This window comes from Grus americana, chromosome 8, assembly GCF_028858705.1.
Source record: "Grus americana isolate bGruAme1 chromosome 8, bGruAme1.mat, whole genome shotgun sequence".
Lineage (NCBI taxonomy): Eukaryota > Metazoa > Chordata > Aves > Gruiformes > Gruidae > Grus > Grus americana.
In genome coordinates this window covers 31,015,378-31,042,646 of record NC_072859.1, presented here as the reverse complement: position 1 = coordinate 31,042,646, position 27,269 = coordinate 31,015,378, and the positions used below count along the sequence as shown (strand labels likewise).

Genomic DNA, 27,269 nt, shown 5'->3' with positions numbered 1-27,269 from the left:
GGTTATTTTTGTGCAATATCTTTAAAATGCTTCTCCCCGCGCTTTTGCGTACGGAGTCGGGATCTGAGTCAGCACAGGTCCATCGGCTCTGCTGGATGCACGTTAATACAGAAAAAACCCCCTTTAGGCCTGGCTCCTGGCATGTATTTTGGGTTGGGGAAGCTGGTTTTGTTATGTATGTATATATTTTAACTCTCCTCCCTGCTCCTTTGCCCCCCCCCAAGCCCTGGGGGCATCCATGGCCCCGCAGCCGGGATGTGCCGGGAGCATCTCCGGAGGGAAACTCTACCAGCCAAGCCCAGCCTGTAAAAAAGGGACTGGGCAATACATAAGTTTTAAGGATTTGTTGCTCTTGTCTCTTTTCATCTCTGAGTTTATTAAAGTGCAAATGTCAACCATGGAGATGGCTATCACATGCAGTGCAGTACATCGAGAAACACTTTCCACACCATAAATGGAAGGAAAAAGGCTTCGTTGTGATTATCTAACGCACAGTTACTTGCACAAAGGACAAAACTGAACCTAGGCTCCGTGCCCTTCCACAACAGCTAGACCCAGAAAGTACTAAAGCAAGTAATTTGGAAGCAAAACCTTCTCCAGTCCATCAGCTGACAAACTACGAAGCGCCAAGAAGGATGGAGTACTTAGAGAGCTCAGAATTCTTTTCTGAGCTTCATGTTAATGATACGTTTGAAGGGATGCTTATACTCAGAGTTTCTTAAAGTTCAGTATTTTAACAAAAGAAAAATCATAAATACTCTTCATAGTAAGAACAAAAAATTACAAAGGACTCGTTTGGTTCGTGTCTCTCATAGAGCTGAGGTTTCTCTGCCCAGAGCCTTGCTGGGCCATGGACACTACAGTTATCCTGGGATTCAGTTTTGCTTTGTGCTCTAAAAGAAAAAAAAAACAAAACCAACCAACCAACCAACGCATTGAGGTACAACACATGTGAATATAACATGATACAGAACACATGAACATGCTTTCAGCAACAAGAATAAATATTACCATGTCTACAGTATCTACTTCACAGCTTTGTGAGATGAGGATAAATAAACTATTTCAAAACTTGAAAAAAAAAAACCCAGAGATGAGTCTTACAAATGAACTTTGATTTTTAAATTAAGGCAGCTTCAGCAGGAATTTCAAGGCTTTTGTTGAACACAGACTTTTTGCAACACCAAAAGCGTACTCGAGCTTTGCAGCTAGAGCTCCCATTTACCGTCCAGTTCTCCTAATTTTGACGACCAAAACGTGCATCGAATACACGTAACGCCAGGTTTGCTCTCAGCAAAAACCAGCGTTTGGTCAACAGGTATAATGCGGGAATTCTAAAAACCAGTTCGTATCTCAGGCATGGAAGTGAGGTACCTCTGAATGAATCGTTAACGCCATGTCCAAGAGGCAGACGGGAAATTCAGAATTACAGGAAGCTGTTGCTCTTTTAATAGGTGTATGATGAAAAGGAATAGATAAGGGCAGGGCTAAGGAAGCCAAAGGAAAGCCCTGAATGCAAAGCCCAAACCAAAGACAGACCTTAAGAAAGGCGACTCTAGTAGGTATGTCATAAACCTGGAACAAAAAACGGGTCCTAAAACTTTCCAGTAAAATACTGCAGGAGCTGGAGCAGGGATTTGTTTGGCTCATCCCACGGGATGGACGCGTGGTTCTTCTTCCCCCTCGCCTCTCAGCTAATAAAAGGGTGAAGCCAAATAATTGCACAACAAATGGTACTTCAAGTATTTAGAAACACGGCCTGCATGTCTCACCGGTGGGGTTCTCCATAAGCTGGGGGATTTGTGCACCTCCTGAAATAAAGCTGCGACTTCCAGCAGTCCTAATGTATGTCGAAGGCACGATTTCCTGTCCTGCGTATAGGTCTCTCCCTTCTATACGGGTGCACACAAGGTGACTGACGATTAAGAGCAGTAAAATGAAAAGGAGTAGACAGAAAGGTTATTTTGTTCAAACTTCATCTATTCCAATACAAATGGCATTATAATCACACAAAAAAATGTATATGTAACAGATACTGACCAGTTGCTTCAATTTTTACAACACTGCCCATACATACCCCTGTGCTTGTACACACCTTACGAAATGCTAAATTGGACACACACGCCGAAGATGCATTTCTGACCTGTTAAAGAGAAAAAAATCCCGCTGCCTTCACCTGCTCAGCTCCGACTCCTGAAAATAAAACTGCCCCAAATCCCATCGACACCCAGGCTTCGGCCGGGGCGGGTGGGAGGGCAGGATGCTCCCGACGCCACCTCCCTCCCTTCCCCGGACGAGGCTGCGCTGGGTCCGACGGGGCCAGCTAAGCTACTCAAGGGCTTTACCTAGGAGAGGGTGTAAAAATATCACCCCCTTTCTCCGGGTCCTCTCGCACGCCGGGATTAGTGTGTGCGATGGCAGGCGTCCAGGGCACAGACCTACCCCGCTGGGCAAACGAACCTGAGAGGCCAATGACAGGGATGCTACCTACATTTTTTTTATATATATATATGTGTGCATATATAATACATACAGATATATATTTTCCAACTATTTCTGAATTAACTCGTCCAGGAGCTGGAGGTTAACGCTGGAGCCTAACTGAGCTCAATCCTGTGCATTTTGTCTCTCTCCTGCCTCGGGCTGAAGCAAAATTTGGGTGAGTTTGTGGCTTGCAAAGCACAGCTGTCCAGTGGCTTTTGAAGAATTGCACTTGGAGTACTTCAAGTTTCTGTAGTTCAAATACGTCTACCCTGCTTTTCCTGATGCTCGTGCATGTACCGGCATAACTCAAAAAAAACTGACCGCAGTGTAACAGCGTGGAAGTCAAAACTTTTCCTCTGGAAAATGTAACCGGAGGTCAGCAGCTGCTTTGCAGCTGGGAACCAGAAAACAGGCTATTTGAACGTAAAATAAATAAAAAGAAGTGGTGAAACTTCTCAGAATATTTCAAAATGCAGCGTGGATTTGGGTGAGGCTGTAACGGACAGTTTAATCCGATGCGTTCGTCGAGGAGGTACTTCCATCAGCCCTACTGGCTCCGCTGCCTCTGCTGACATCGAGCAGGAAAGCTGCTTCCTCTCTTTGGTTCTCTCCACACGGAAAAGCGATGCTCTCACTGCCTCCCCGGCAGGACTGGTTTTGCAGATCCATATATGATTTAGTGTTCGCGTGGGTCTGAGAAGATGCCAAGTGCCAGGAGGGCTTATTTTATCACCTCGAAATCCCACCCGCCTCCAGGAAGCCAACATTTCCTCCCAAGGGCATTTGCTGCTGCTTAATACCGTTAGTTCTGCTGGGTAAGGAAATCCCAGAGGACGAGCGTCATTTTAAGGCAAGACATCTGCACACCTACATGCTTCTGAACCGCGGGTCGCAGCTGACGCACCAGCCCCTTATCGACCGGGCTACAGGTGTTTCCAGGAGAAGCGCCTTGGCAAGACGCTCCGTCGTGAGTGAGGATTTAAACAGCTTTTTACATTTCCAATGCATCTCATGGCGGCGGTGTGGACGCTCCTAACTGTCTCCTGGATGGAAATCGATGTCTATCCCTACGGTCCTCTCCTGCTCCTTTCCAAAGGGGCTTATCTCCAGCACCCAGAAGCATTTAGGGCCGTTTGCTCAGCGTTCGCTCGGGTCTCAGCGCTGATCCGAAAGCTGCTAAAGAGCTGGGTGCCGCTCAGCTTTGGCTCTGGGGTGGGGTTTTTTGCACGCAGGAGCTTGGATTCTCCATCCTCGCCAGGTACGACCCGCTCACACGGCGGCACTGGAGACACGCATCAGCCGATAGCCACCGGGCACAGTACCAAAGCCGTCCTCCACCCCGGAGTATTTATTTAATAATGAGAATATAATAAAAAGCTCATTACAAAACCTAGGAGTACTACAAATATTTCCAGTGTTTCTTTAAAAAACAAAATTGTTCTGCTGTCGGGTTTATAATCCAACCGCTGCTGCGTTGGATTTAGCGTATGAGGACTTAACAGCAAAACTGATTTTTTTTTGGAAGCTTTCTACTTTGTGCGGCTTCTGGAAAAGTTGGAGCTGTAAAGTCACGTTAGTGAGAATCCAAGCGTAATCTGTAACAAAAGTAAGGCAATTTTGTGTTTTTAAAAAAAAGGGACTTCAAGCTGAAAATGTCCACTTAACTGCCAGTAGATGGCAAGAATACCCCGTATTTGTCTTCATTACCTAAAATGATCAGTACAAAAGGCTTAATGTGTCATTCTCTCCTTTGCTTCTCGTAGAAACTTGCAGGAAGTATAAATTAAAGTGCAACCGTACAAAAAAACCTAGCAAAAAACCTTGACGGGTCACAAGAAGCTATCAAAAAGATGGATTAAATTTGTTTTAAAGTCGAATGACCGCGTACCTGGGACCAGCAACATTGCTCAAATTCTCCTTTTGTTTCTTAAAACAAAACACAAAAAAATCAAGCAAAAAAAAAAAAAACCCGCCCAGGATTTTTTTGGCAAAGTTTTCATAAAGCATTTGTTCCTTGACTGATTAGACTATTATGTTCCTTCACAATCAAGTAAATGGAATTAAATACCGTAGCAAAACCAAGCGGATGCCAATGCTGCCCATTTGATTAAGCCTATGTAATCAAAAATAATAATTCTTTTAAACAAATAAGTCGCACATGCATTAGAGTTTACCCTTGAATAACAAGAATTTAACCTTAAAAATCCCTGTAGTTTGTCTTAAAAAATAAAATCCTGTCCTTCAGATAGCCAGTAGTAAAGAAACAGTAAAACTCGGATATCCCTGCCTTATCAGCGGAGCGGTGAAGGTGGCAGTCCGGTGAGCAGCAGCGGGACGGGACAGCCCTTCGGCATGAAAAGCGAGTCTCCGGCGGCACGAGGCTGCGAGCGGGGAAGGCAGGAAAGGCGGATTTGGCAGCGGTTTTAGGGTGGTGACCACGGGCGAAGGCTTCCTACGGGAAAGGTGAGAGGCGAATGCTTCGGAGCCGTGCGACGCTGCCGGCTCTTGCTGGCTGATGATCCTCGCCCTTGGTAGGCGAAGCGTTGGGTTTTCAGGTGGCTCATCGGCATCCTGCCCTCCGTCGGCGGCTCATCCAAATCCTGCTCGGGACTCGGCCCCTGGAGCTGGCGGTGAGGCAGGGGAGGGTGAGCGGATTGGAGGGGGATGAAGGTTAAGGGCTGGGAAAAAGGCAAGCAGCCTTCACCTTTGAACGTGGTGAGCGGGTCAGTGCTGTCCGGGGCTCTCGGGAGAAGGAAATAAAGCAACTTATGGGACACTCCTCTGCAAAGACTTGACACGTGGAGGCTTTCCCACGGCACGTTTGTGACAGGAGCATTGCACATCCCACCTTCCCTCCCCATCTTTAGCAGGGGAAAAAATCCAGAGGGGAGGGATGGCATATTGCACTAGTGCAGAAGTGTCTCAGCAGCTGCTGATTTTAGGAGGAAAGTGTTACCAGAGGCCAGCAGCCTCGCCGGCACCCGGGTGCAAACGCCGCAGAGCTACTTCATTACCCCTGCACTCCGTCTCGCGTAGCTCCTGGTCAACCCCTCTGACCTGGCTCAGCCCATCCCGCCCCCGCTCTGCACAGCAAAGGGGATACAACATCAACCTCACTGCACGCTACCTACATCGCAGAAAGCTTGGCCATGGCTCCGTTAACTCGGGACGAACCAGGGGGAAGGTGTTTTCCAAAAACTCAGTGATACATCTGCTACTTTACAGCCATGTCAACATTTCCCATTTGGTTCACTAGGGAAAAAAAGGATATTGGATGCATTTCACCACGGTATAACGAGTGAAATAAAGTTATTCCTAATTTCCTCAGTGCCTTGTGAGAGGGGAGTATGTTTGGGGTCTGGAACTGACTCTGTGTCGCAGGCGAGGGAGCGGTGAGGGGCGGCGGCGGAGAAGGAGGAACGAAGCAGAAGAAACAAGGAACGGACAAGTCGGACCAGATCCTCACAGTGCAATACCGTGTGCGGAGGGACCGGTGCCTCGGTGCTGCCCGTCAGCGAGCGAGGGCCATGATCAGGCTGGCACACATCTCGAAGAAGTCCATGGTGTGGCTCCCCAGGCGCGGCGTCACCGAGGGGATGCTGCCGACGAAGGAGCCGCTCAGAGAGCCCATCAGCGACTGGCACTCGGCGGCCGCGGCGGCATCGATGCTCAGCCTCGGCCGGTGCAATCCGGCGGCGGAGCAGGAGCGCTGCGGCGTGGACGAGCCGGACCTTTGCTCCATCACATCATCTTGAATATTAAAAAAAAAAAAAAAAAAAGAAAACGTGGCATTAGTTTGGCAATCTGCAACGCACGTTTGGTAAGGAACTAGTAACAATAGTGGAGACAAATGGATCAAAAGGGCTTTCGCTGACTTGAAGCAGCTGCATAAGCGTTCTGAAATGCAAAGAATGATTCTTAAATTATTTTTTAAACTTCCAAACTTGCCATTTTATGTGTTTTACATCTCGTGTTGCATCATTTCCCGCTTACCATCGATGCTTTTGAAGTCCAAGAGATAGCTGCGGTTGTCAACCTGGTAGAGCTGCAGGCTCATCTTCACGTAATTGCCTGTCACCGGGTTCTTGCGGCGCACTCTGAGGTGGTAGGAGTTCACCACCTGCAACGGGAAACTTGCTTTCAGGAGTAAGATTCAAGGTATCAAGACCTTATTTTTTTTCTAAATACTAGCAAGACATCTTCTGAGAAAAACAGAGTTTCTAGAAAGAGTAATGCCTATAAAAATTAAGCAAACAGCTTCATATCCTGTTTCCTCCTCTCTTTAAAAAATGCTTCTCAGGGCTCTGATCCACCAGCTGCTGGCAGACGAAGCTGCCGTGACCCATCTGCCAGGCACCAAACTGATGTGCCCATGAAACCAGGGCAGGCTGGGCAGCTGGGGACAGTAACGTCTCCCATCAGCGCAGCTGAAGTCACCGTTCATGAATCAGCCTTGAGCTGTGTATTTTCTCTCACCGCTTCCCAGCCCACGATCTGCTGCATCTCGTTTGCAATGAGATCTTTCCTCTGTGCTATATTTACGAAGCAATTGCACGGATGGGAAAGCTATTTTGATGGAAGAGTCACATCTGAAGTTATTCTTAGGGTGGGAAAGACCATTGTGAAACCTCCTCGTACAAACTAAGCTCCACTGCCTACATGAAGACGTTGAGCTGACTTGGTTTGTGAAGCTCTACCAGAAATACATCAGGTTTGCTTACTCTACGTAAAACTACGCAGACTACTGTGTTGGGTTTGCGTGGCAAGGTTTTGGTAGCGGGGGGGCTACAGGGGTGGCTTCTGTGAGAAGCTGCTAGAAGCTCCCCCTGTGTCTGACAGAGCCAATGCCAGCCGGCTCCAAGACGGGCCCGCTGCTGGCCAAGGCCAAGCCAATCAGCGCCTCTGTGATAACATATTTAAGAAGTAGAAAAACACTTGGAGAGAGAGCGAGCTTTTGCAGCCGGAGAGAGGAGTGAGAAGATGTAAGAAACTCTGCAGACACCAAGGTCAGTGCAGATGGAGGGGGAGGAGGAGCTCCAGGTGCCGGAGCAGAGATCCCCCTGCAGCCCGTGGTGAAGGCCATGGTGAAGCAGGCTGTCCCCCTGCAGCCCATGGAGGAAGGATGAGGGGGTGTAGAGATTCCACCTGCAGCCTGTGGAGGACCCCACGCCGGAGCAGGTGGAGGCACCTGAAGGAAGCTGTGGCCCGTGGGAAGCCCACGCTGGAGCAAGTTCCTGGCCGGACCGGTGGACCCGTGCAGAGGGGAGCCCACGCCAGGGCAGGTTTGCTGGCAGGACTTGTGACCCCGTGGGGGACCCCACGCTGGAGCAGTTTGCTCCTGAAGGTCTGCACCCCGTGAGAGGGACTCCATGCTGGAGCAGGGGAACGATGAGAGGAGTCCTCCCCCTGAGGATGAAGAAGCGGCAGAAACACCGTGAGATGAACTGACCGTAACCCCCACTCCCCGTCCCCCTGTGCCGCTGAGGGGGGGAAGGTTGAAGCCGGGAGTGAAGTTGAGCCCGGGAAGATGGGAGGGGTGGGGGGAAGTGTTTTAAGAGTTGATTTTATTTTCTCATTCCTCTACTCTGTTTTGCCTAGTAATAAATTAGATGAATTCCCTCTCTAAGTTTGGTCTGTTTTGCTCGTGACGATAATTAGTGAGTGATCTCTCCCTGTCCTTGTCTCGACCTGCAAGCATTTCGTTATGCCTTTTCTCCCCTGTTTGGTGAATGAGGGGAGTGAGAGAGCGGCTCTGGTGGGCACCTGGCCTCCAGCCAGGGTCAACCCACCACAACTACTAACAAACGTCTGGCTGCTGTAGGCATATGCATCTGGAGACAGTCAATCTCCTCCTGGCTGGTGCGTGAAATCAGGTTTTTGGGCGCTACTTTGCTTTAAATACGTAATATTATCAAAAATAAGAAGCAGATAGGAGGCTTTGAAGAAGCGGCACAGTGATGTTCACACTGTACAACCCCTGGGACCTGGAGCGAGGAGAGTATCTCCTCTGGGGATGAAGACCTGGACTGAAGTTCTCCTCACCCTGCTCCTGACGCTCGCACGAGGCTGCTGCCATGAGTCAGGAGAGCTCACGTCAGCGACCGCTCCGAGATTTGGGGAATCAGGCTCAGCAGAAAACATTAACAGCCAACTTAGGGATTTAGTAATTGGGCTTTGGAAAAGATTGTGACTAAATGCTGTGTAGCTCTGAAGAAATATCTGAAGGGAGTACTGTCAACTAAAATGTCATCTGGGTTTAAATCAAACTTCAAGAAGCTGAGCCCTAAACCGGGGAAGCAGTAAGTGTCTGAAAGCACACCTGGTCCACGACCACCGCTCCGTCAAGGAAGATGCCACCACATCAGTGGTACAAACTCCCACCCCCACCGCCTCCCTGCCCCTCACCTGTGCATCTTCTCAGAAGATGCGCATCACGCCATTGCAGCACACGTGACTGCTAAGACCCAAGCAGAAATAATAAGAGTTACTTTGCTCAGGAGCGCTCGAGATGACCTCACAAGGAATTAGCCACTAAAATTAGAAATGTGACCAGCTCCTCTTAACCCCACAGTTAAAGGAGGCAAATTCATCTTTCCAGTCAGAGGCTTCAGAGCATTGAGAAAGAAAACTCTTATTTCGCGCCATAAATAAACACCACAGATACTGAACCACAGCTAGCATCTTAATTCAGCGTCTTTGTATCAACAAGAACTAACAGGGATGACGGTTTATTTGGAAACAGGTGAGGCTGTAACCATACTTATGCACCTCCCTGAGCAATTCAGCTCACGAGAAAAAGACCCTTGAAAACCAGCACGAAGCACCGGCACTCCCTACCTTCCACTCGAAGTCCAGCTGCTTCATAGCGCGGTACACCTCGGCCATGATGTCATAGGGTTTGCTCTGGCTGCGGATTCCCAGGTGCCACTTGGCCTTTTTGACAGTCAAGGGTTTTGGCTTCGTGGTGTTGAGGGCATCCAAAGGACAGCGCGCTTTGGGGCTGTCCGCTATCAACGGCGGCATCCGCTCGGGGTGCGGCTTCACCCCGGGAGGGATGTGCATGGCGCTGTCGTCCATGAAGGAGCCGGTCGGGGGGCTGGAGGCGAGGTAGAACTCGCTGGCTTGGTTCATGATCCGCCGGTTGTCGATGACGAGGTGGTAAGCCACTGCCAGCTGGTCCTGAGGGTCACCGCTGTACAGGCTGTTCATCACCTCCGACTCCGTGCATTCAAACTTCTCACAAACTTCCCGAACCGCGTCGTCGTCGATGACAGTGGCGTCGTAGGAAGGGTCCTCTGGGAACAGGTAACTGGGCAGCTCCTCTTTAAACCACTCGTGTTCCCTGGGGAAAGGCAGGGAGAAGCCACCGTGACCTCAGTGCAAGGCGAACCATCGCCACCAGTCCCAGGCTTTCTCCCCAAAAGCATCTGGGCAGCTTCGTCCCGGTGGTTAAAGCATTTCATCGAGGAATAAGCAACGTGTTTCCAGCATGGTGACTCCAAATCCTCTCTTGCCAGCACCGAGCCACACAGGCACCGGCAAACAAAACCAAGTCTACATTCCTAAAAGAGCAGCAGTCTTTAAAATGGGGAGGAGGTGGCCAGAATGAGTCTTCTGGCACGGGAGGTGGGGATGCAAAATTGGGTGGCTGCACATACCTCACCTGTATTGCCTGGTCTAGCTAAAACTAATCCTCGGCCGCAGAATGGGGAGCTCAACCCAGCCCTGCACAGTCCCCCCAGTATTGCAACAGCGACGCCACTTTGCAAGCGTGGCTGCTTGCTCACCTGGCTCTGAAGTAAGGCCTCAGCACTTACTCATGCTTTTTGATTACTATGGGTCTGATAGGGATACAGAGCACCAAAGCCATCCAGATACCCAGTTCTCACTGATTTACAATAAAGTCAATGATAATGAAGTGCTAAATGCCAGAGAGAGGTTTGCCTATAGGTTCTATGTAGCAGCTGTAATCTTGCCACGCGTGCTGCTGCTCTAACATGTAATTAAATCCTCTAGTCTTAAGGACTTCAGAAATAAAAAAGGCATTTTACTTGGTTTTACTTGAAGGGTAAAATTAAGGCCATCCATCACAAATGCATTAAAAACCTGAGAACTCCTGAAAGCCCCAGTAACATTTACATGTATGCTTAGCACACCAGCTAGAAGTAATCATTACTATAAATTTCATAAAATGCCTCTCAGGCTCCAGTTCTACAAAACGTTTCTAAAATGACTCAGATTGCGAGAATTTTGAAGTCCTGCTACCAGCCGTGAACTTTTAATGATCTCTGAAGGCACAAATACCTGCTCAAGAGCCCAGTTGTTCCCTTGACCTTGAATTTCCAGTGATGCATGCAGATAAAATGTTGATGGGCACTGCACTCATTGGTTAGACAAGAAAACTACACCGCATTTAAAGATGGACCATTTGCTCACATTTTAAACTATCTCCGATATTTAAGGATTAAGTTAGTAATTCTTGCATTCCTCCTCCTTTTTTATTGGCTAGACACTAAGTGCAATGATTACCCTCTTCTTCTGAACTGGTACTCAGAGGGAGGTGGTCCTGAAATAAAGTAATGGAAAATGGCTGGTGGATATTAAGTTCTCGGGATTATTGCACGATATAGCTGGTTTTGCTAAGCACCATAAAGAGATTTTTCTTAGGCTATTTTATAATGCAGTAAAATAGCATTTCATATAGATATATACGCACACATAATATGTATAAAGCCACCACCCTGTGCATCATCACCCCCGTCTCCATCGGCACAGAAGGGTGCAGGAGTGCTCCTTGAATCACTCGGGACAAAAACCAGCTGGATTAGCCGACTATTCCTGTAAACCACCCTGCCCACCCCCAGGACAGCCACCACCCTCTGCCACCAGTACGCCGGAGCCCCCCCGAACGCAGCCAGCCCACCCCGTCCCACCCGGGCTGACCTGATGTCCTTGATGGTTGCTCGCTTGAGAGGGTCAACCTGCAGCATGTGCATGAGGAGAGTGGCAACGGAGCGGTTGAGGTATTCAGGGATGTAAAACACACCTCCCCGGATTTTCTTGAAGAGGGTGGGGACGTGCTCGTCGTCGAAAGGCAGAGTGCCGCAGAGAAGGGCGTAGAGGATAACGCCGCAGCTCCAGATGTCCACCTCCGGGCCAGCGTACAGCCTGCGTGAAGGCAAGGGCAAGAGGAAGGTGTCATCCTCCCCGTCCTCCTCTCTTTAGGGTGCAGGTCCCGCTGGGTGAGCTGGGGACCCGCTGCCAGCTCCACGGGGGCCAGAGCTGCAGCCCACCCCAGGGCGGCTGACGTGGACGCCCCCAACCAAACCTGCCTAAGCCACAATCACCCAGGGGCAAGGGGACAAGACGCGGCAGAGCTGGCGTGGGCTGCCCACATGTGCATGGCCGTGCACATCCCTGCCTCCGCCAGACCCTCCAAAAAGCCAAACCCCACATCGCCAAGAGCTCTGCCAGGCTATTTGCTCCTTTGCCCCAAGGGCTCAGACAGCAATTTCTGTTCACTCGGTGAGGCAGATTAAACAGCACCAGATACTGTATCTCTGAGTGTTTATTTTCGGTTGAAGTTTCCGTGCCGGTATGCAAGCGCTCCTGCTTCCGACAAGCTGCTAATGCGCTCCCTGGCATCACCAAGTGGAGACACCCCAAATATATGGGTTCTGCTGCTGCTTGCTTGCTCAGTTTGTTTATCTTTTTTTGCTACATCCGGTGCTTTCTCAGAGGTTTTGTGCGGCAGTGCCTACCCTTGGGCTGTAAAATCTTACCAAAATACAGAGGCCGAAATGGAAATACGGAAGTGTTTTCATGAAGCAGCAGCATCCTGCATGCACTTGCTCCTCCTGAAAAGCACCGATGCAGACACACCGGTGTACAAAAAGCACCGGCCACGCATGCAGTCATTCTCTGAACACCACCAAAGCACCGACTCCGCTTGTCCAAGGGCGAGACTTTCCCTGCTGAGGCCAGGGACAGCAGCAAAGTCATTTTGGAAATGGGGACCATTAGCTAGATGCCCCCTTGGTCCTGCCTCCATGCCTGATGCCAACAGATAGGAAGCCTGATGCTTTTGCTGATAACCACATTACCTGAACAGCCGATTGGACTTTCAAGCCCATATGAGATGCACTTTATGACGCTGAAAGCTGAACTTTCACGCTCCGCTGCTTTCCGCTCTACCCAGCAAAGGCAGCAGGAGCCGGGCAGCAGCTCAGCCCTGCCCCGCACACCCACCCAAGGCGTGCATCCCGCTGCAGGAACAGCACGCCGTGCCTGTCCCCCCCAAATGCAGCTCTCGTACGCCGCGATGGCTCTGAGAAAAGGGCAGCTTGGCGTATGATTCAGGGGTATAAAGCGCGAGCATCACTGATACCGTAAGCGGTACTGATGCGGGAGGGCTGCAGCGGCAGCCAGTGAAAAAGTGCAACGTGTAGGCTTGGTTTTGTTTTTCTTTCTTACTTTTGTCGTTAATAAGCTGTTTTGCCTGCACCCTTTGAACGATCAGGCTCTCATACAGGGACTAAAGCCTTCTTGTTAATCTGCCATGTGCCTTGTTTCCTATACGAACTGAAAAAAATGTGGTTCTGGCCTTTACTGAAAAGGACATGGAAATAATACTAATATTTTTTTGGAATCACGGTAGTTTCTGGCTTTGTCCCCCTCTTGACAATGAGGATTTACTTGCTTTCGCATGCAGTCACAACAGGGGTTTTGGATGCTGGTCTAATTCCTAGGATACTCTGCCAACACTTGCACTGCTGTAAACAGGGATAAAATAAACATAATCACAGTGAACACACTTTGAACAAAATATTGTATTTAAAAGCTACAGTTGTAGGCAAAAATGCACTGGATTAGGAAAACTAACGCTCATGCAAAGCGCGATTCAAAAATATGAGGCAGATAATAAGGATATGGGCAGTTTGCAGGACCATACAGAAGGCTGCAAATTTGAAAATTTGCATTTGCAATTCTTGCTGTGCTATTATAGAGAGTTAGGGAAATAAGTACATTCTGTGTAAGATAGAGGAGGTAACACTTCTGTATCAACGTGGCAAAGTCCAATTCAACCTTGCAGAGCGCGTTCAAGGTGCCATGTGTTGTATGGATGTTGCACGCTGAGAGATGCAACCACGCCGGAGGTTTGTCACTCCAAGTCATCAACTCAAAACAAAGTTAATGACGGCTGTACCTACAGTCACCAAAAAAAACCCCTCTAGCTTAAGCAAGCAGAAGACAAGTATTTTCAATACAAGAGTTCAACAGCGTAGGGAAGTGATTAAAGATCTTCCTGATTCTTCTGTTAGTGAACAGTTTTCCTCCTTAACACTGTGTTCTATATTACAGGTGGGCAGGAGAGAAGGGGGGCGGCCTGGAAAAACCTTTCCATCTGAAACCTCGGTATTTGCGTCCAAAGAGTAATTTTCACCCTCTTTAATTAGCAATATAAACCAGTCAACATCAGCTATTAATAATTCCCCCAAAGTAAACATCTTTAGCAAAAGATGTGTTGCCATTACAGCTATTGAGAAATGTAATAACCAAGAAAACATGCAGATTTTTGCCAGTAGATTCACCCAAACGTAAAATACAGGCTGGAAGGATTCAGCTGCTTTTACTAGATGTGCAAAGCCGTTTCCAATTCCAAGAACAAATTTAAAGACCGTGTGCTCACATAGGCTCTGATTAAAAGCGACGTGTCCTACCTTCCAGAGATGACTTCAGGGGCTGCATAATTTGGGGAACCACAGCTGGTGCGTAGAAATTCACCATCCGACATCATGTTGGACAAGCCTAAAAACAAGATGTTTACTATATATTGATGTTTGATGTGAAGGTCCAGCCATAGAGGACTCTACGTTGCACAGAGGAGGAGAGGTATCGCAAGTAGAGGGGGAAATTTGGAGGGGAACCGTTGACATAATTTAGACAGACTCCTTTGAGCTAATTTGCAAATTTTTAATTTTTTTTTTCCACACCCAACCAAGGAATATTCACTCCAGGCTAATTTTGCTTCTTTAAGTTGCAAATCCATGAGTTTTCTGTCTTTAGCACAGAGGAAAAGAGACATAATTCATCCCAGAGCATTTACTTTATATGGGAATTGTGCAGCATTGTGAAATTTGTAAATCTTCGAAAGGATTTATCACTGCTAGAAAGGACTCACCGGGACTGAGCCGGTAGCCCGGGTATTTCAAGAGATTTCAATCGGTAATGCCACTTAAAGTCTCCTGTTACTGCTCATTTGTAAAATGAAGCGAGGCCAAGAGCACATGGCCAAACGTACAGAGAACACGCATGAAAATAAACACACACAGCCAGCTCACCCTGGAATTAACTGCACCGAGTCTGTCTTAAACATAAATTAGCTAAATCTTTATATTAGGTGATTATACTAAAACACAGTGAAGATTTGCAAATTACTTTGCTGCTCCATTCTTAATGCCAGGACAGAAGCAGCCTACAATAAGTAATCCCTGCTTTTGCAAAAAGGCCGGTGTTTATAACTCTGGGCTTTTCAGGTAAAGCAACTGCTAGTGGTTAGGAAAACAGGCTCTGGGTTTTGTAAGGCGTGCTACACGGACACGCTCCAGCAAGCGCCTCGGAGCTGGCTGCATTTCTGGAATGCTGCTGGGGTCACATACCAAAATCGGCTATCTTTGCATTCATATGTGCATCCAGCAGCACGTTCTCTGGTTTCAGGTCTCGGTGGACAACCATGTGTCTGTGGCAGTAATCCACCGCGGAGAGAATCTGCTGGAAAAGGCGTCGAGCTTCTGCCTCTTCAACCTAAAGGTGCAAGGGGAAACAGTCCTGAAGGTTGGGCTGCGTGCGGAGCTGGCAAGGGAAGGTTTGACTTAGCAAGGAGCCAAAATGTTCCAGGGTGCAGAGAGAAAATCACAGCGTGCTTGTGACCAGAAGCAGAAAATAAAGCGGATTTCCCCCTCTTGCATTTTATAATGTGCTAGTGTTTTCAAATTATATAGCCCAGAGATGAAATTAGAAACCTAAATTTAGCTGAGCTGTTGAGGAGAACTTATTGGTGGCACCTCTGAAGCAATGGCCTGCCGTCCCAAGGGGACCAGTTCTGCTATACAACACATGCAGATCGGGGCTGGACAAAACACCCCAGAGGATGCTGCAGGGAGTAATTCCTCATGGACAGATGGCTTTGGGAAAAAAAAGCTAAAGGTCGAATACTGTGATGATTTTAATTAGCTATGTAGCTATATTAGCTATAAAGGGGTGTAAGCTCTATTACAGAAATTATATTTAAAATGATGAGGAGACTGATTATTTTTACTGATGACTTCCTAAAGACTCTCTTCATGAAAAATTCAGTTTCTGAATGCAAAAGTTCAGAAAAGATCCAAATTAGTCACTGAAAAGATACAAATGGGTGAAATGTGCTTGCAAATCAGAACTGTACGTCGAAAAGTAAATGGAGTCAGCTCCATCGACCAGTGCGCTCATCTAAACCAACTTACTGTAGATGTATTGGCTTTTTGTAGTACAGAGGGGAAACGTATGATGGGCTGATCCTTCACCTGAAGCCTTATTCGGGATGTCCACTTCAGCCCAGTTTCAGCTCCTTGCCCTGCGACTGCTCCCTGCCTCCAAGGATGTCCACGGGGCCGACACTAGTGATTTTCTTTGTAACCGCAGTATCACCTTTCATGGGCTCAACCTACACCTCAGGTGATTTATGACCAGCAGGATTACTGGCATTTGAAAACGTTGTTCAGATAAGCCACATCCTTAAAAAACCTTCAAAAAACCCAACGTGGAGCCAAGGGGGAGCCCAGGGGAGGTGAATGACTGGGGTAGAGACCACACCGAGTGGTCTTCCCGTCCAATGCCGTAAATCTGCTGCGGAACCGCGGGGGATTTGACAGGCAATCCATAGCTAAAAATTATAAAAATATGCTAGATTTCCAAATATTTGCACTAAGCAACATGTTGCCTTGGATATTTTGGTTTGCGTATCAAAATACATCAGAGAACGTTGCAAAAAATCGCACGCAACTTTTGTGCGAGGCGGGTACGAGACGCTCCAGATGGGATTGCTGTGAAGCAACTTCTATTTTGGGCCTTAACCTTAACCGCGTTCCCTTTAGCAGTTGTTTTGCTTCTAAACACCATCCTCTTCCCACACAAGTGTTTGGGCTGACACGGTACTGGCACTTACACGTCCGTGCTTACAGATGTAATCAAATAATTCACCACCAGATACGTATTCCATGACCATGAAGAAGTCTGTTGGCGTGCTGATGACCTGGTACCTTCAAAATCACAAGCAGATTTAGAAAAAAAAAATAATTAAGAGGAACAGGGAAAGGCTTTTAAATAGCTTATTAGTTTCATGTCAACCCTTAAAATAAGCATTTGTTTGGATCTTGTGTTTATAATTGCTTTCCACTTCTGAAAAGCCATCTCTTATTTCAAGTATAATCTTTCACTTATGTCTATGAAAGGATCTCTTTTACAGACCTACAGTTTTCCTTCAAGCTTTGAAATAATCCTCTGAGATATTTGCCAGACAATCCTATCACATTTAGGATTCTCCTGACTTTCAAATTTCCATTTTGCCTAAGATCTGCACCAACAGCTTTAGAAATGAAGGCTTCGTTAGCTGGGGGCAGGGAGGGGGTATATCTGGTTTCCCTCGTATCAAGCATAAAGAAGATCAAGAAGAACTCTAGACACTAGAGGGAGCTTCTTTTGGAAAGGTATAGAAACAAAGATGAGCACCCCAAAAGATCACAGCTATTTTAAAATATTAAATCCCTCTATATTCTAGGTTGGGGGGAAAAAAAAAAAAAAAAAAGACTATCACGCTTGACTCACAAATTTATTCTCCATTTTCATTCAAAATGATTCCTGAGCGCTGCAAAGGCATTTCAGTGTCCCAGCTGGTACAAACTGCCAGTGATCAGCTGAGGTCAATGCAGCCATCTTTGTTTTGTTTTACAGCCAAATTTCCATGGGTTGTAATTTGAAACAAACAGATTTCAAACAATTTTCAAAGATCAGCAAGCGAATGGGTGATAGTCCCATACAGATCAATAGGACCAACTAAATTTTTCTGAAGTGCTTTGGACTCGGGCATCTAAGTTACTGTTAATTGTCCTACTATTTCTTTTCTATAAGGTAAAAAGCTCTCGAAAGAGGTTTAGGTACCGTCGTCTCCTCCTCACCTCTTTTCTCAATCACTGCATTTCGTGATTGCAGTATGCACCGTAGGACGCTGACATTGTGAAACTGGGTTTAATTTTTAGGCTTTAATATTCTGACAAATGTGCGAACGGGATTTAACTCGCAGGATGCTGGGAGTACAGCTGAAGACTCTTGCTGGCTTTTTCATGCAATAATACCAATCTGTTCTCCAATAAATCCAGGCAACTGTGAAGTTACTCTAAAGTCAACAGTTGCTGCATGGTTAGTTATTTAACTGCAGAGAGAATTTGTTTTCCCTTGCCTCTAAGTCCCAGGTATTTGCTATATCTCATGCCAGTTTTAAGGCTGACCCAAATGTCAGCTTATCCTTGCAGTTACCATTCAACAGCTTTCTTTTACAGAAATGCCAAAGATATTATCGAGTGCCTCATTAATGTGGACTGGCTGCACAAACTGGGGATTGAGAAGGAATCCCAGCGGCTGGAGTGCAGGTGCTGATTTACAACTTAAATTCAGGTTCATCAGACTGGCAACTTTGAAAACTTATGTCTGAATAATAATTTTTTTCAAAAAATGTTCCTTTAAGCTCTGGATAATCAGGCCATTAAAACGTAAATCCTATTGACTTCAGGCCAAGGCTTCACTCTGCAAGCCTGACCGTGCTGCAGCTCCTCAGGCACAATTCTCAGTAGCTTGAAGTCTGGAGGTATCAAGCCTAAAAAGGGTCATCACCAAAAACTTCTGATAGCATCCCAACACAGGAAAGCCCGGACCCTCTCTATGCACCTTTATAATGGCCTCTGCATGGAAGAGAGGACAGCTTGGAGAGGTTTAGCTGAGCAAAACCTGGCGCAGGGACATCGGTCTGTTGGCTGTTACAATAACCCAGGCTCCCAATGGAAGAAACGTCTTCCATCATTTCTCAAAGCGTCAGCTCTGCCCCCTCTAAGTTAGTGGGAGACTCTCAAGAAGTAACATTTGGCTCCAACATACAAAAACTTGACCACGCACCTACTACTGGTCATCTACTACTGCTCTACGCCATCTCCTGAAACCAATTCAGTTGTGCATGTGAAGTCTTTGCAGATGGAGGAGTAAGCCGAACGCGTGGCAGAAAGGGTACTCACAGTTTGATAATATGAGGGTGCCGGAAGAGTTTAAGGTTTTGAATTTCTCTTTTGATCTTCCCAACCACATCCAGGCTGCGTATTTTCTGTCTGTTTAGTATTTTTACTGCTACTTTGTGCCCCGTCAGCTGGTGTTCGCCAACTATTAGAAAGACAGCATCGCAAAGTCACTAAACGGAGTAGCAAGATTCATACGCGCAGTTTAGGACACTGTGATTTATAAGCGAAAAGCAACTCTTGAAGAGAAAAAAACCAAAAGATAGGGGGTGAAATATTTTAAACTGGATTTGTGTCTCTTCACTTTATTGTTTTCCCAGTGGAGTCATGGAAGACAGAAGAGAGGGGACTTATCTGCAAAAACCACTCGAGTAAATAAACCAGAGTGAGTTACTGGAGGAGGTTATACCCAAAGTTAATTTGCAAGGATTTATAGCATGTAAAAGCTAGATCAATCAGAAACAGATAATATTTAAATGGTAGAGGAGAATCTCTGCTGTAATGCACTGGTTGAGTAAATCTCTAATAAACCCAGTCTTAAAACTAGACCATCGCACTTCTTTTTAAAAATGATATAGGGATTTTCCCTGCCCAAAATAGGACTGCAGGATTTGCATTACTAAAATGAATTTCTATTTATACTTTCTCAAGCGTGCTTCTTGGTTGATGACAAGCTGCAGGAACACTGCTGTACTGCAAGAACGAATTCTGGTTTTACAAAAGATACAAACTTCAGTATTGGGTTTTATAATATGCATTTGGTACATTGAGATGCTGATTCTTATCTCCTGTGTACAGGGACAAACAGTAACCACAAACTGGGAGTGGCACCACTGTCACTGGTGGAATTGCACTAACTTATCAAAAATGTGAAATGAATTCAGCATTTAAACCGTTTGTTATCAATAAACAGACTATGCAAAAAATAAAAAAGTCATTGGAAGCAAGATTTATACTGAAGTAAACAGCAGAAACTGCTTGAAAACTGTCAGATGGATGTTTATATCTAAAAGGGTTGTCTGGCCAGGAGCTACCCCTTCTCAGCATTTTCTAATGTGATATTAAAAATGGTGATGGTTTTCTAAAGACTGCACCGAAAACCTGCTCATAGTAAATATTTGTGCTAATTATGAAAGTTACCCTTCCAGTAATAACATAGAGTGCAAGGAGTTAATAATTATGAGCAAACCTTGTTATTACATTATTAGACTCTGTAATTTTGGAGGCTTTAACGAGCTGATCAGAAGCAAACGGCGTAAGCAGACGGCATGAGAAGGGCAGGGCGGCAGCGCCGGCACCGCTCGGGGCACGCGAGGTCACTATTATTAGCCACCAGATAAGACCTGCCAGAGATTCTTTCCTCAATAAGAACATCCTAAAAATAAAACACTTTACTGCCCTTGAAAATTAAAGCACCGCTCTGCATGTCCATTTTATTCCTCGCAATACTTAAAACTGCTAGACGAAATGAAAATAAACTGAGCTTTGCAGTATAGATGCAATTTAGGGATTAGCTGAGGGCTGGAGGAGGCAGATAATTCCTCTTGTGCAGTGCAAGGAAAGAGCTGTAAATAGTCCGAGGAGGCATTTTCCCTGGTGCATCCTCAGGGAGAGGAGAGCAGGGCAGCACCGGGCCTGCCCCACGCTCGGGACGCTTTGCTGGAGCAAGACGCTGCAAAGCAGCGCGTGTGCAAGGGGTGCGAAAGCAGGGTCAGGCTTTACTGGGCTTGCAAGGGAGCCGGGGTACGGCCTCTTCGGTCACTGCAAGAAATTCTCCCCAAGTTGTGCCAATAGTAGTCTTAGCGCTGATCTCCCTTTGCCAAGGGTGTCACGGCACGGTTTACACCGAGGAGGCTGGGGAAGGCACGACGACTTCAGCGGACGTCTTTGAGATCAAGTCTTTTACCAGCAGCATTTGCTTTGGTTGCCTATAGCGCTGCGACACCTCTGCTCTCCCGTTCCCTGTCCCTGCGGCTGGGAGCAGAAGAAGCTGTACTTTGAAAGCTGCCCTTGATTCATTCAGCTCCATTAAAGAATTATGACGCGTGAAGCCATTAGTTGGGAAACTGAGGAACAGCGAAGCAAAGTGGTTTATCACTGAACTAGGAAGAAACCCCTGATTTCTGTCATCCTTTGTTTCAAGACAACCCCTTCTGGCCTTATCCCAGTACATGCTTTGAAAAATTTTTATTATACGCTTGGAAAAAACAAATGGCCATGCCCGGAAGGAATAATTATTGGGGTTAATACCATTGCCGAATAGTTCATCTCCTTGCATCCACGACAGAAAAACATATAACTCTACGAAGGTTTGCTAGCTCAAACACATTAATAATTCAAAATAAACAGTCTATTTTGTAATCCATCCTTTGCTTACAGTAAGCATTAGATACAGAGATATTATTGTTTCAGTCCCCGGAGGCTTGTTAAGCCTCCTCGAACACCTTGAGAGACAGAGACAAAGAGAGAACAGAATTTCCTGTGTAGTGGGAGACTTTTAAGCCTTTCAGGTCTCTCCGGCTGCAGCCTGTAGATGCAGAAATTTTGACCTGGGGCAGTAAGGACAACCTTCGCTCTGCTCACAGAGGTGCTGTCTCTGACCCCACGGGCTGGAGCACGTTGGTGGGACGATCCGGTCCCAGGATGAGGAGCGGTGTAGGTCCCGTGCCTCCCGCAGGCATGGAAGGGGATGCCTGTGCAGCTCAGCTCCAGTGGGGTTGTCCTCTCTCGCCCCAAGGATGGGCAATGATGGTTTTGGGTGGTGGTGAGGAAGCCTTCTCCTTCCCTCTCGCTGCCCCCCCAGGATTAAAAGCCCAGGGGGAGGAGGGAAAGCTGAGCAACAGTATTAGAAAGGGGATTTCCGCGTATGTCTTGTCTTTTAGTGACTCAGGTAAGCTCTGCCGCAGCTTCAAACCAGCAACCAGGGCTCTGCTGGGGCGAGCAGGGGAGATGGATTCGACACGGCGACGAGGAGCAGCATCGCACACTGTGCTGCTAAAGAATAACAGCAGTAAGGGTTAGGCAGCAACGCTGACCCTAAACTCCAAAAAATGGCACCAAATGGGACACGGTGTGAGTGTCCTTAGCTGCTACCCCATCTGCTTGCCGTGTGCCTGCCTGGGCACAAGAATGCGTCAGCATCAGATGCTTTTAAGGAAAGAAGGGAAGAGATATAATAGAATTAGTTTCTGACAGAGGACCCTTCTAATTTAGTTATTTTTATAAGAGAAAAAAAAAGAAGAGGAATAGTGTTTGTCCTAGAATAAGCTGGGATAATAATTAAACCCCCTGACAGCGTGGTTTTTTACAGCAGGTACCAACAAAGCCTACCTCTGGGTGTGCGTCTGGTGCAGCTCCGGTAGCACAAGCAGTTAACATTTTTGTGAACGTGTCAGCGGAATGCAAAAGTTTAGGGAGGAATGAGAAAACTCCTTTCCTATCGGCTGTGCCAGCCCTTATCTTAGCCCAAAGTTAAAAATGAAATCAATCCAAAGCATATATTTAGGAATGCGGTATTAATTCTGCCCCAGTGCCACTTGCTTGTATGTTATATCGTCCTTCCTTTCCCTTTCCTTCATCTGTTCCATCTCCTTTAGTTTATCTTCCCTCCAACACAAGGTTTGTCCTTCAGCGGCAATGGTACAGTGCCTGGGAAAACGGGATCTGACCCTGACTCGAGCCCAGGGAGGTGCCATCATAACCAACATAAACATAACCCAAGCACTGCCCCTCCTTGAGGGACCACAAATTGATCGCCTTGGTGGCCAACAAGCACGGGTAAGAAACCACCAAGTGGCCACCGGGGACTTCGTGCATGGCACCACATGGAAAAATATTTGTGTTACTCCTCTGGATTTTGATTGAAGCTCTCCTTGTGCGAGGGCTGTGGTCACAGGAGGTCTTCAGGGACCTCCATGGTGGGATGTGCCTGGAACAAACACAGCAGCAATTTGTCTGATCTGTTCTTGCTGATCATCAGCAGAGGAGATGCCACCTCCTTCCTTCATTACTTCACTAAAAATCCAAGATAATTTCCTTATAGGCACCTCAATTCTATTTTCTGCAAATTAATCTTATCTTTGGCCTGGAGGACAGAGAAAATATCACCAGCTCTCCCTGTATTTGGCAAAATCCTGTGTAGTAACGTTGACCCTTGGCATGAGACCTCCTATCCATCCACCACATTCACATCCACCACGTTAACTCCTGCCACCTTCCTCTCTTGTAAAAAAAAAATGCTGCGTTTTTCCCAGCTGGAATTTCAGTATTATCACCAACATCTTGCTCTCATCTACCAACTTATTTGCTCCCCGCCGTACCTCGTACGGTCTTTCTATAAACAAGACGAAGGAACTGAATGGGCTTAAACCGAACCATCTCTTGCAGCGTTTAGCTTGGGTTTAGGTGAATCAGTTCACCGACGACCCAGGCAGTGCTAAGCCAGAACGAACATCCCAACAGGGACTTTTTCTGTCGTCTCTCTGGTTTCTGATGGCTCAAAGTGACTATTTAGCTCCAGCCACAAATCCAAGCTCTGGTTAGTACCCCATCATCACTAATCCTTCCCTTCCATTGCCATTTTTTTATATCCTTAATAATTGTAATCCTTAAAATTTGTAATTTATTATTTCATTGAGGAGTCAGGCAGGAAAAAAGTGCTTCGTACGAAGTCTTGTGCAAGGCAGAGTTTGAAGAAAACACATCAGCAACAAGAAATGTCACTGACAGCACCAGCCGCCTTAGTGAAAAAGCAATTATTATACACAATATATACAAAGCTTGAACCAATCAGGCAAAAATGTCTTTGCTTTTCTCATGTTTCTTGCTAAACAGGGTGAATACAGTTTTTTCTAAAGCTCATTTGATTAAAATGCTACGATTCTGTATAAATAGGAGATCTAGTTTCTTCATCTCAGTTTCCAATCTCGAGTCCAAATTTCACTTGTCAATTGTAGGCAAAATATTAAGGGAAAAAATATATAAAGGGTACTACTTAGCCATAAAATATTTTCAGCTAGGAAATCTCTTTTATGTTATTTGAAAAGTTTTTTTGGAAATGGTCAGTTTTTACCAAAGTCAGGTCATACGTGGGGTGGGGGGTGTTTGTGCTAGCTACTCCTGAAAGGTACTTTAGGAAAAAAGGCTATTGTTGGCAGGCTTAATTTGGTCCGCAAGAAAAAAATTGCCTTTGGAGCACTTTTTGAGGTCTGCTGGTATACATGAGTGATTTAAATGGTCCTTACTGTTAGAAGTATTTATTCCGATAATTCTTCAGTCAGTAAATTTGTGGTTTAGGATTAAACACAGCAATATATTTTTAGGGGCCTGATTAATGGTCACAGGTGGATTTAGCTCCAGTGGTTGCGGTGGTTTTTTTCCCCTGCTGTCAATTTTGGTTTATTTTAAAACTCCAGTCGCTGAGTGTGGGCACATCACCCCTTCGACCAGCCACAGCACTGGGGGTAACGTCCCGGGCAGGCAGGGGGACACGGAGCGGGGCGGCTGCTTCGCTGCCTGGAGCTAAAACCACTTCCAACCAGGAATTGCAGCTATCCACTTGGCTTAGACAATAAATTTTGTTGGTTTGTGGTTTTGTTTTTTTTTTTTAGTATCTTGATTCGAAGATAAAATTTGCATGTAACGGCAGAATTCACAGGAAGAAGAAATACAAATATTTGGAAATCTTACAGTCAGGTAAAGCAAAACTGGTGCCTTGCAAATGCGAGTTGACTACTCTGGCATGAAGGACAGGGGAACCCCTGTGTATAGCCCAAGCCTGCCCCGACCCCTCCATCCCTGCCTGCTGCAGGTCTCGGCCCCGCGGGAGCCGCTCCCCAGGCTGCCAGGAGGGCTGCCCTGCTCCCCAGGGGGATGCACACAGGGGCAGCAGACAAAACGCCTTTTGCTCCCGGTTCCTCACGCTGGGAAGCATATGCCATCCCTGTGGAAAGGAAGAGGCAGCAGGGACCGCAGCCTCGGCACAGAGAGGGAAGGATGCCCGGCCGCCTGCTGTCCAACCTTCCCATCACCTTCCTCCTAGTTCGGGAGGAAAGTTTTGGTGGGTCCCGCTCGGAGCACCGGCGGCGGGGGGGGGGCTGCAGCAGGCAACGGCAGCACGCCGCCCTGCTACCGAAGGGCGAGGTCTGCATCTCCCACCAGCTACCCGCGACCCCCCTCATCCTTCCCCCCCCCCAACCCCGAGAAAGGGGCGTCTCCCACCCCCTGCCCACCGGCAGGGTGCCGCGGAGCAGCGTTGGGCTCCGCCAGCCGAGCGCCGCCCGACCCCGCGGCGCCCCGCCGGACCCCGCCGCCCCCCGGGGATGCTGCGCGGCCGCGCCGCGGCGGGGGAGCCGCCGAGGGGAGACGATGCCCGGCGCGGAGGCCCGCGTTAGAGGGAAGGAGGGGGGGGGGAAGGAGACGGCGGGGCGGGGGGTGGGTGGTGTGTGCAGCCCGGCGAGCCCGGCCCCCTCCCCGCGGCCGCGGTACTCAGCTCTTGACTTTGCCGAAGGTGCCGACCCCCAGCGTGTCTCCCAGCACGTAGTGACCGATCTTCACCCGCCCGTCGTGCTTCTGCTTCTCGGCCATGTTCGCCCCCCGCCGACGGACCACAATGCACAGGGCCGGCCCGGCTCGGCTCGGCGCGGCTCGGCGGGCGGGAGAGGCAGCGGCGGCGGCGGCGGCAGCGGGGCGTGCGCGGCGGGGAGCGGCGGGGAGCGGCGGGGAGCGGCGGGCCGGGCCGGGAGCGCGGGAGGCGGCTTGCGCGGCCGCGGGGGCGGGGAGGGACGCGCCCGCCGTGGATGCCAGGTGGGGGGGGGGACGGGGACCTGCTTGGGGTGCACCTGTCTGGGGGTGACACTCCTTTAGGGAGGCATTGCCGGGGGGTGACACCCTCCGCGGGGCGTGCCCTTCTTCTGGTGCACCCTGTCTGGGTTGAACGCTCCTTGGGGTGCGCCCGGCTTTGGGTGCGCCTGCCTGGGAGTGACACTCTCCTTGGTGACACTGTGCTTGGGGTACACCCTCCCGGCCGTGCACCTGCCTGGGAGTGACACTGCCCTTAGGTTATGCTCTCCTTGGACTGCACCCGTCTGATGGGGACACTGGGATGCACCCTCCTTATGGTGTACCTGGCTTGGGATGGCACCTGTCAGAGGGTGCACCCGTCAGCTGGTGGCACCCCCTTGAAGTCACACTTGTCTGGGGGGGGGGGGCAGGTGCCTAAGAGTGCCATTCTCCTTGGGTTGAAGCCCCCTTATAGCACACCCTCTTTGGGGTGCACCTGCTTGGAGGTGGTACCCTCCTTGGAAAGCACGTGCCTGAGAGTGACACCCTCCTCAGCATGGCACCCACCTGAGGGTGACACTGTCCTTGGGGTGCGCCCTCCTTATGGTGCACCCTGTTTGGAATGTGCTTGGCAGGGATCAAACCTGCCTGGGGATTGACCCATCAGAAGGTGACGCTGTCCTTTTGGCGCACCTTCCTTGGGTTGATCCCTCCTTTTGGTGATGCTTTGCTTGAAGTGGCACCACCAGTTGCATTAGGTCCATGGAACACATCCCCCCAGGAGGGAATCTGTGGGGTGGGAGGCATGGCCCTGCACGCACCCTGCAAGGCCCAGCTGCACCTTGGGTTGGGAGATGAGGTGGGAGGGTAGGAAGGACTGATGGGACTGAAATAACATGGACAGGTAGGGGAGTAGGAGGAAAGGGTGGGGAGTTGTGTTGGAGTGGTTGGGTAGTGGGCTGGAGGGGGAGAAGGATGTTTGTGGGGTGGATAGTGTTGTGTTAGGACCTGGGTTCTGTATGCTGAGGAAGGGAGGTGGCATTCTTGGGTGTCTCCTTGCTGCCCTTCACCCTGAGTGGGAGACTGGGAAAAGTGGAGACTCAGTGCATCGGTAAGTTCATATGTGTGGTTGAGAAGGGCTGAATTTGGGATGATGGTGGTGCTACATGCTGCTAGCAGCTGCTGGGCAGTGTTTTGGGGTGTGATGGTGGGTGAGTGGTTCTCTCTTGGCAAAGCAGCTACAGGAGCCTTCTTGTGGGTCAGTAGCTGTGTTAATACAAAGGAACAAAGCAGATGCATGGGGATGGAAACAGCAATGCATCAGCACTCAGTGCAGCCAGCTGAAACCATCTCCGTATCTTGGCAGTGCTGTCAGCTGTTGTTTCTCGTGAGCTAACATCTCATCCTAATGATAGCATTATCCATTCCTTAGCATTTCAGTCCTGGGACAGCCTGCAGTCTGGTATGGTGATGTTGTATATTAAATAATAACACAGCTGCTCTAAGCTGACTACTTCTTGCTAGAACTTCTCATTAGAAATGTACTTTGGGGGGGAAGAAAACCCTATCCTGAAGGAAACACCCATTTAGTCATCCCAACTCTTTTCTGTGATGAAGATGTCTTTTTTTATTCATTAAAGAGAAAACTGCAATCCCAAAAAAGCCCTTGCTGTGCTGCACAGTAACTGA

General features: G+C 48.2%; 1 protein-coding gene across 3 annotated transcripts; it reads right to left on the bottom strand.

Moving 5' to 3' along the window:
- Nucleotides 1–362: 362 nt before the first annotated feature.
- Nucleotides 363–25,520, bottom strand: PRKAA2 (protein kinase AMP-activated catalytic subunit alpha 2). Of its 3 annotated transcripts, XM_054832904.1 has the most exons (9): nt 25,292–25,520; nt 18,804–18,945; nt 16,688–16,781; nt 15,144–15,288; nt 14,205–14,292; nt 11,428–11,652; nt 9,322–9,826; nt 6,478–6,604; nt 363–6,234 (listed from the first exon to the last, which is right to left on the bottom strand). In XM_054832904.1, exons 1-9 carry the CDS (start codon nt 25,383–25,385, stop codon nt 5,996–5,998), a joined length of 1,659 nt encoding a protein of 552 aa, XP_054688879.1. In that variant the 5' UTR covers nt 25,386–25,520; the 3' UTR covers nt 363–5,995. The 3 variants fall into 3 exon arrangements, with proteins under 3 accessions (XP_054688879.1, XP_054688880.1, XP_054688881.1); XM_054832905.1 differs by lacking the exons at nt 16,688–16,781; nt 25,292–25,520 and having other exon boundaries at nt 18,804–18,931; XM_054832906.1 differs by lacking the exons at nt 14,205–14,292; nt 15,144–15,288; nt 16,688–16,781; nt 18,804–18,945; nt 25,292–25,520 and adding an exon at nt 12,267–13,674.
- Between the last annotated feature and the right edge of the window lie 1,749 nt (nt 25,521–27,269).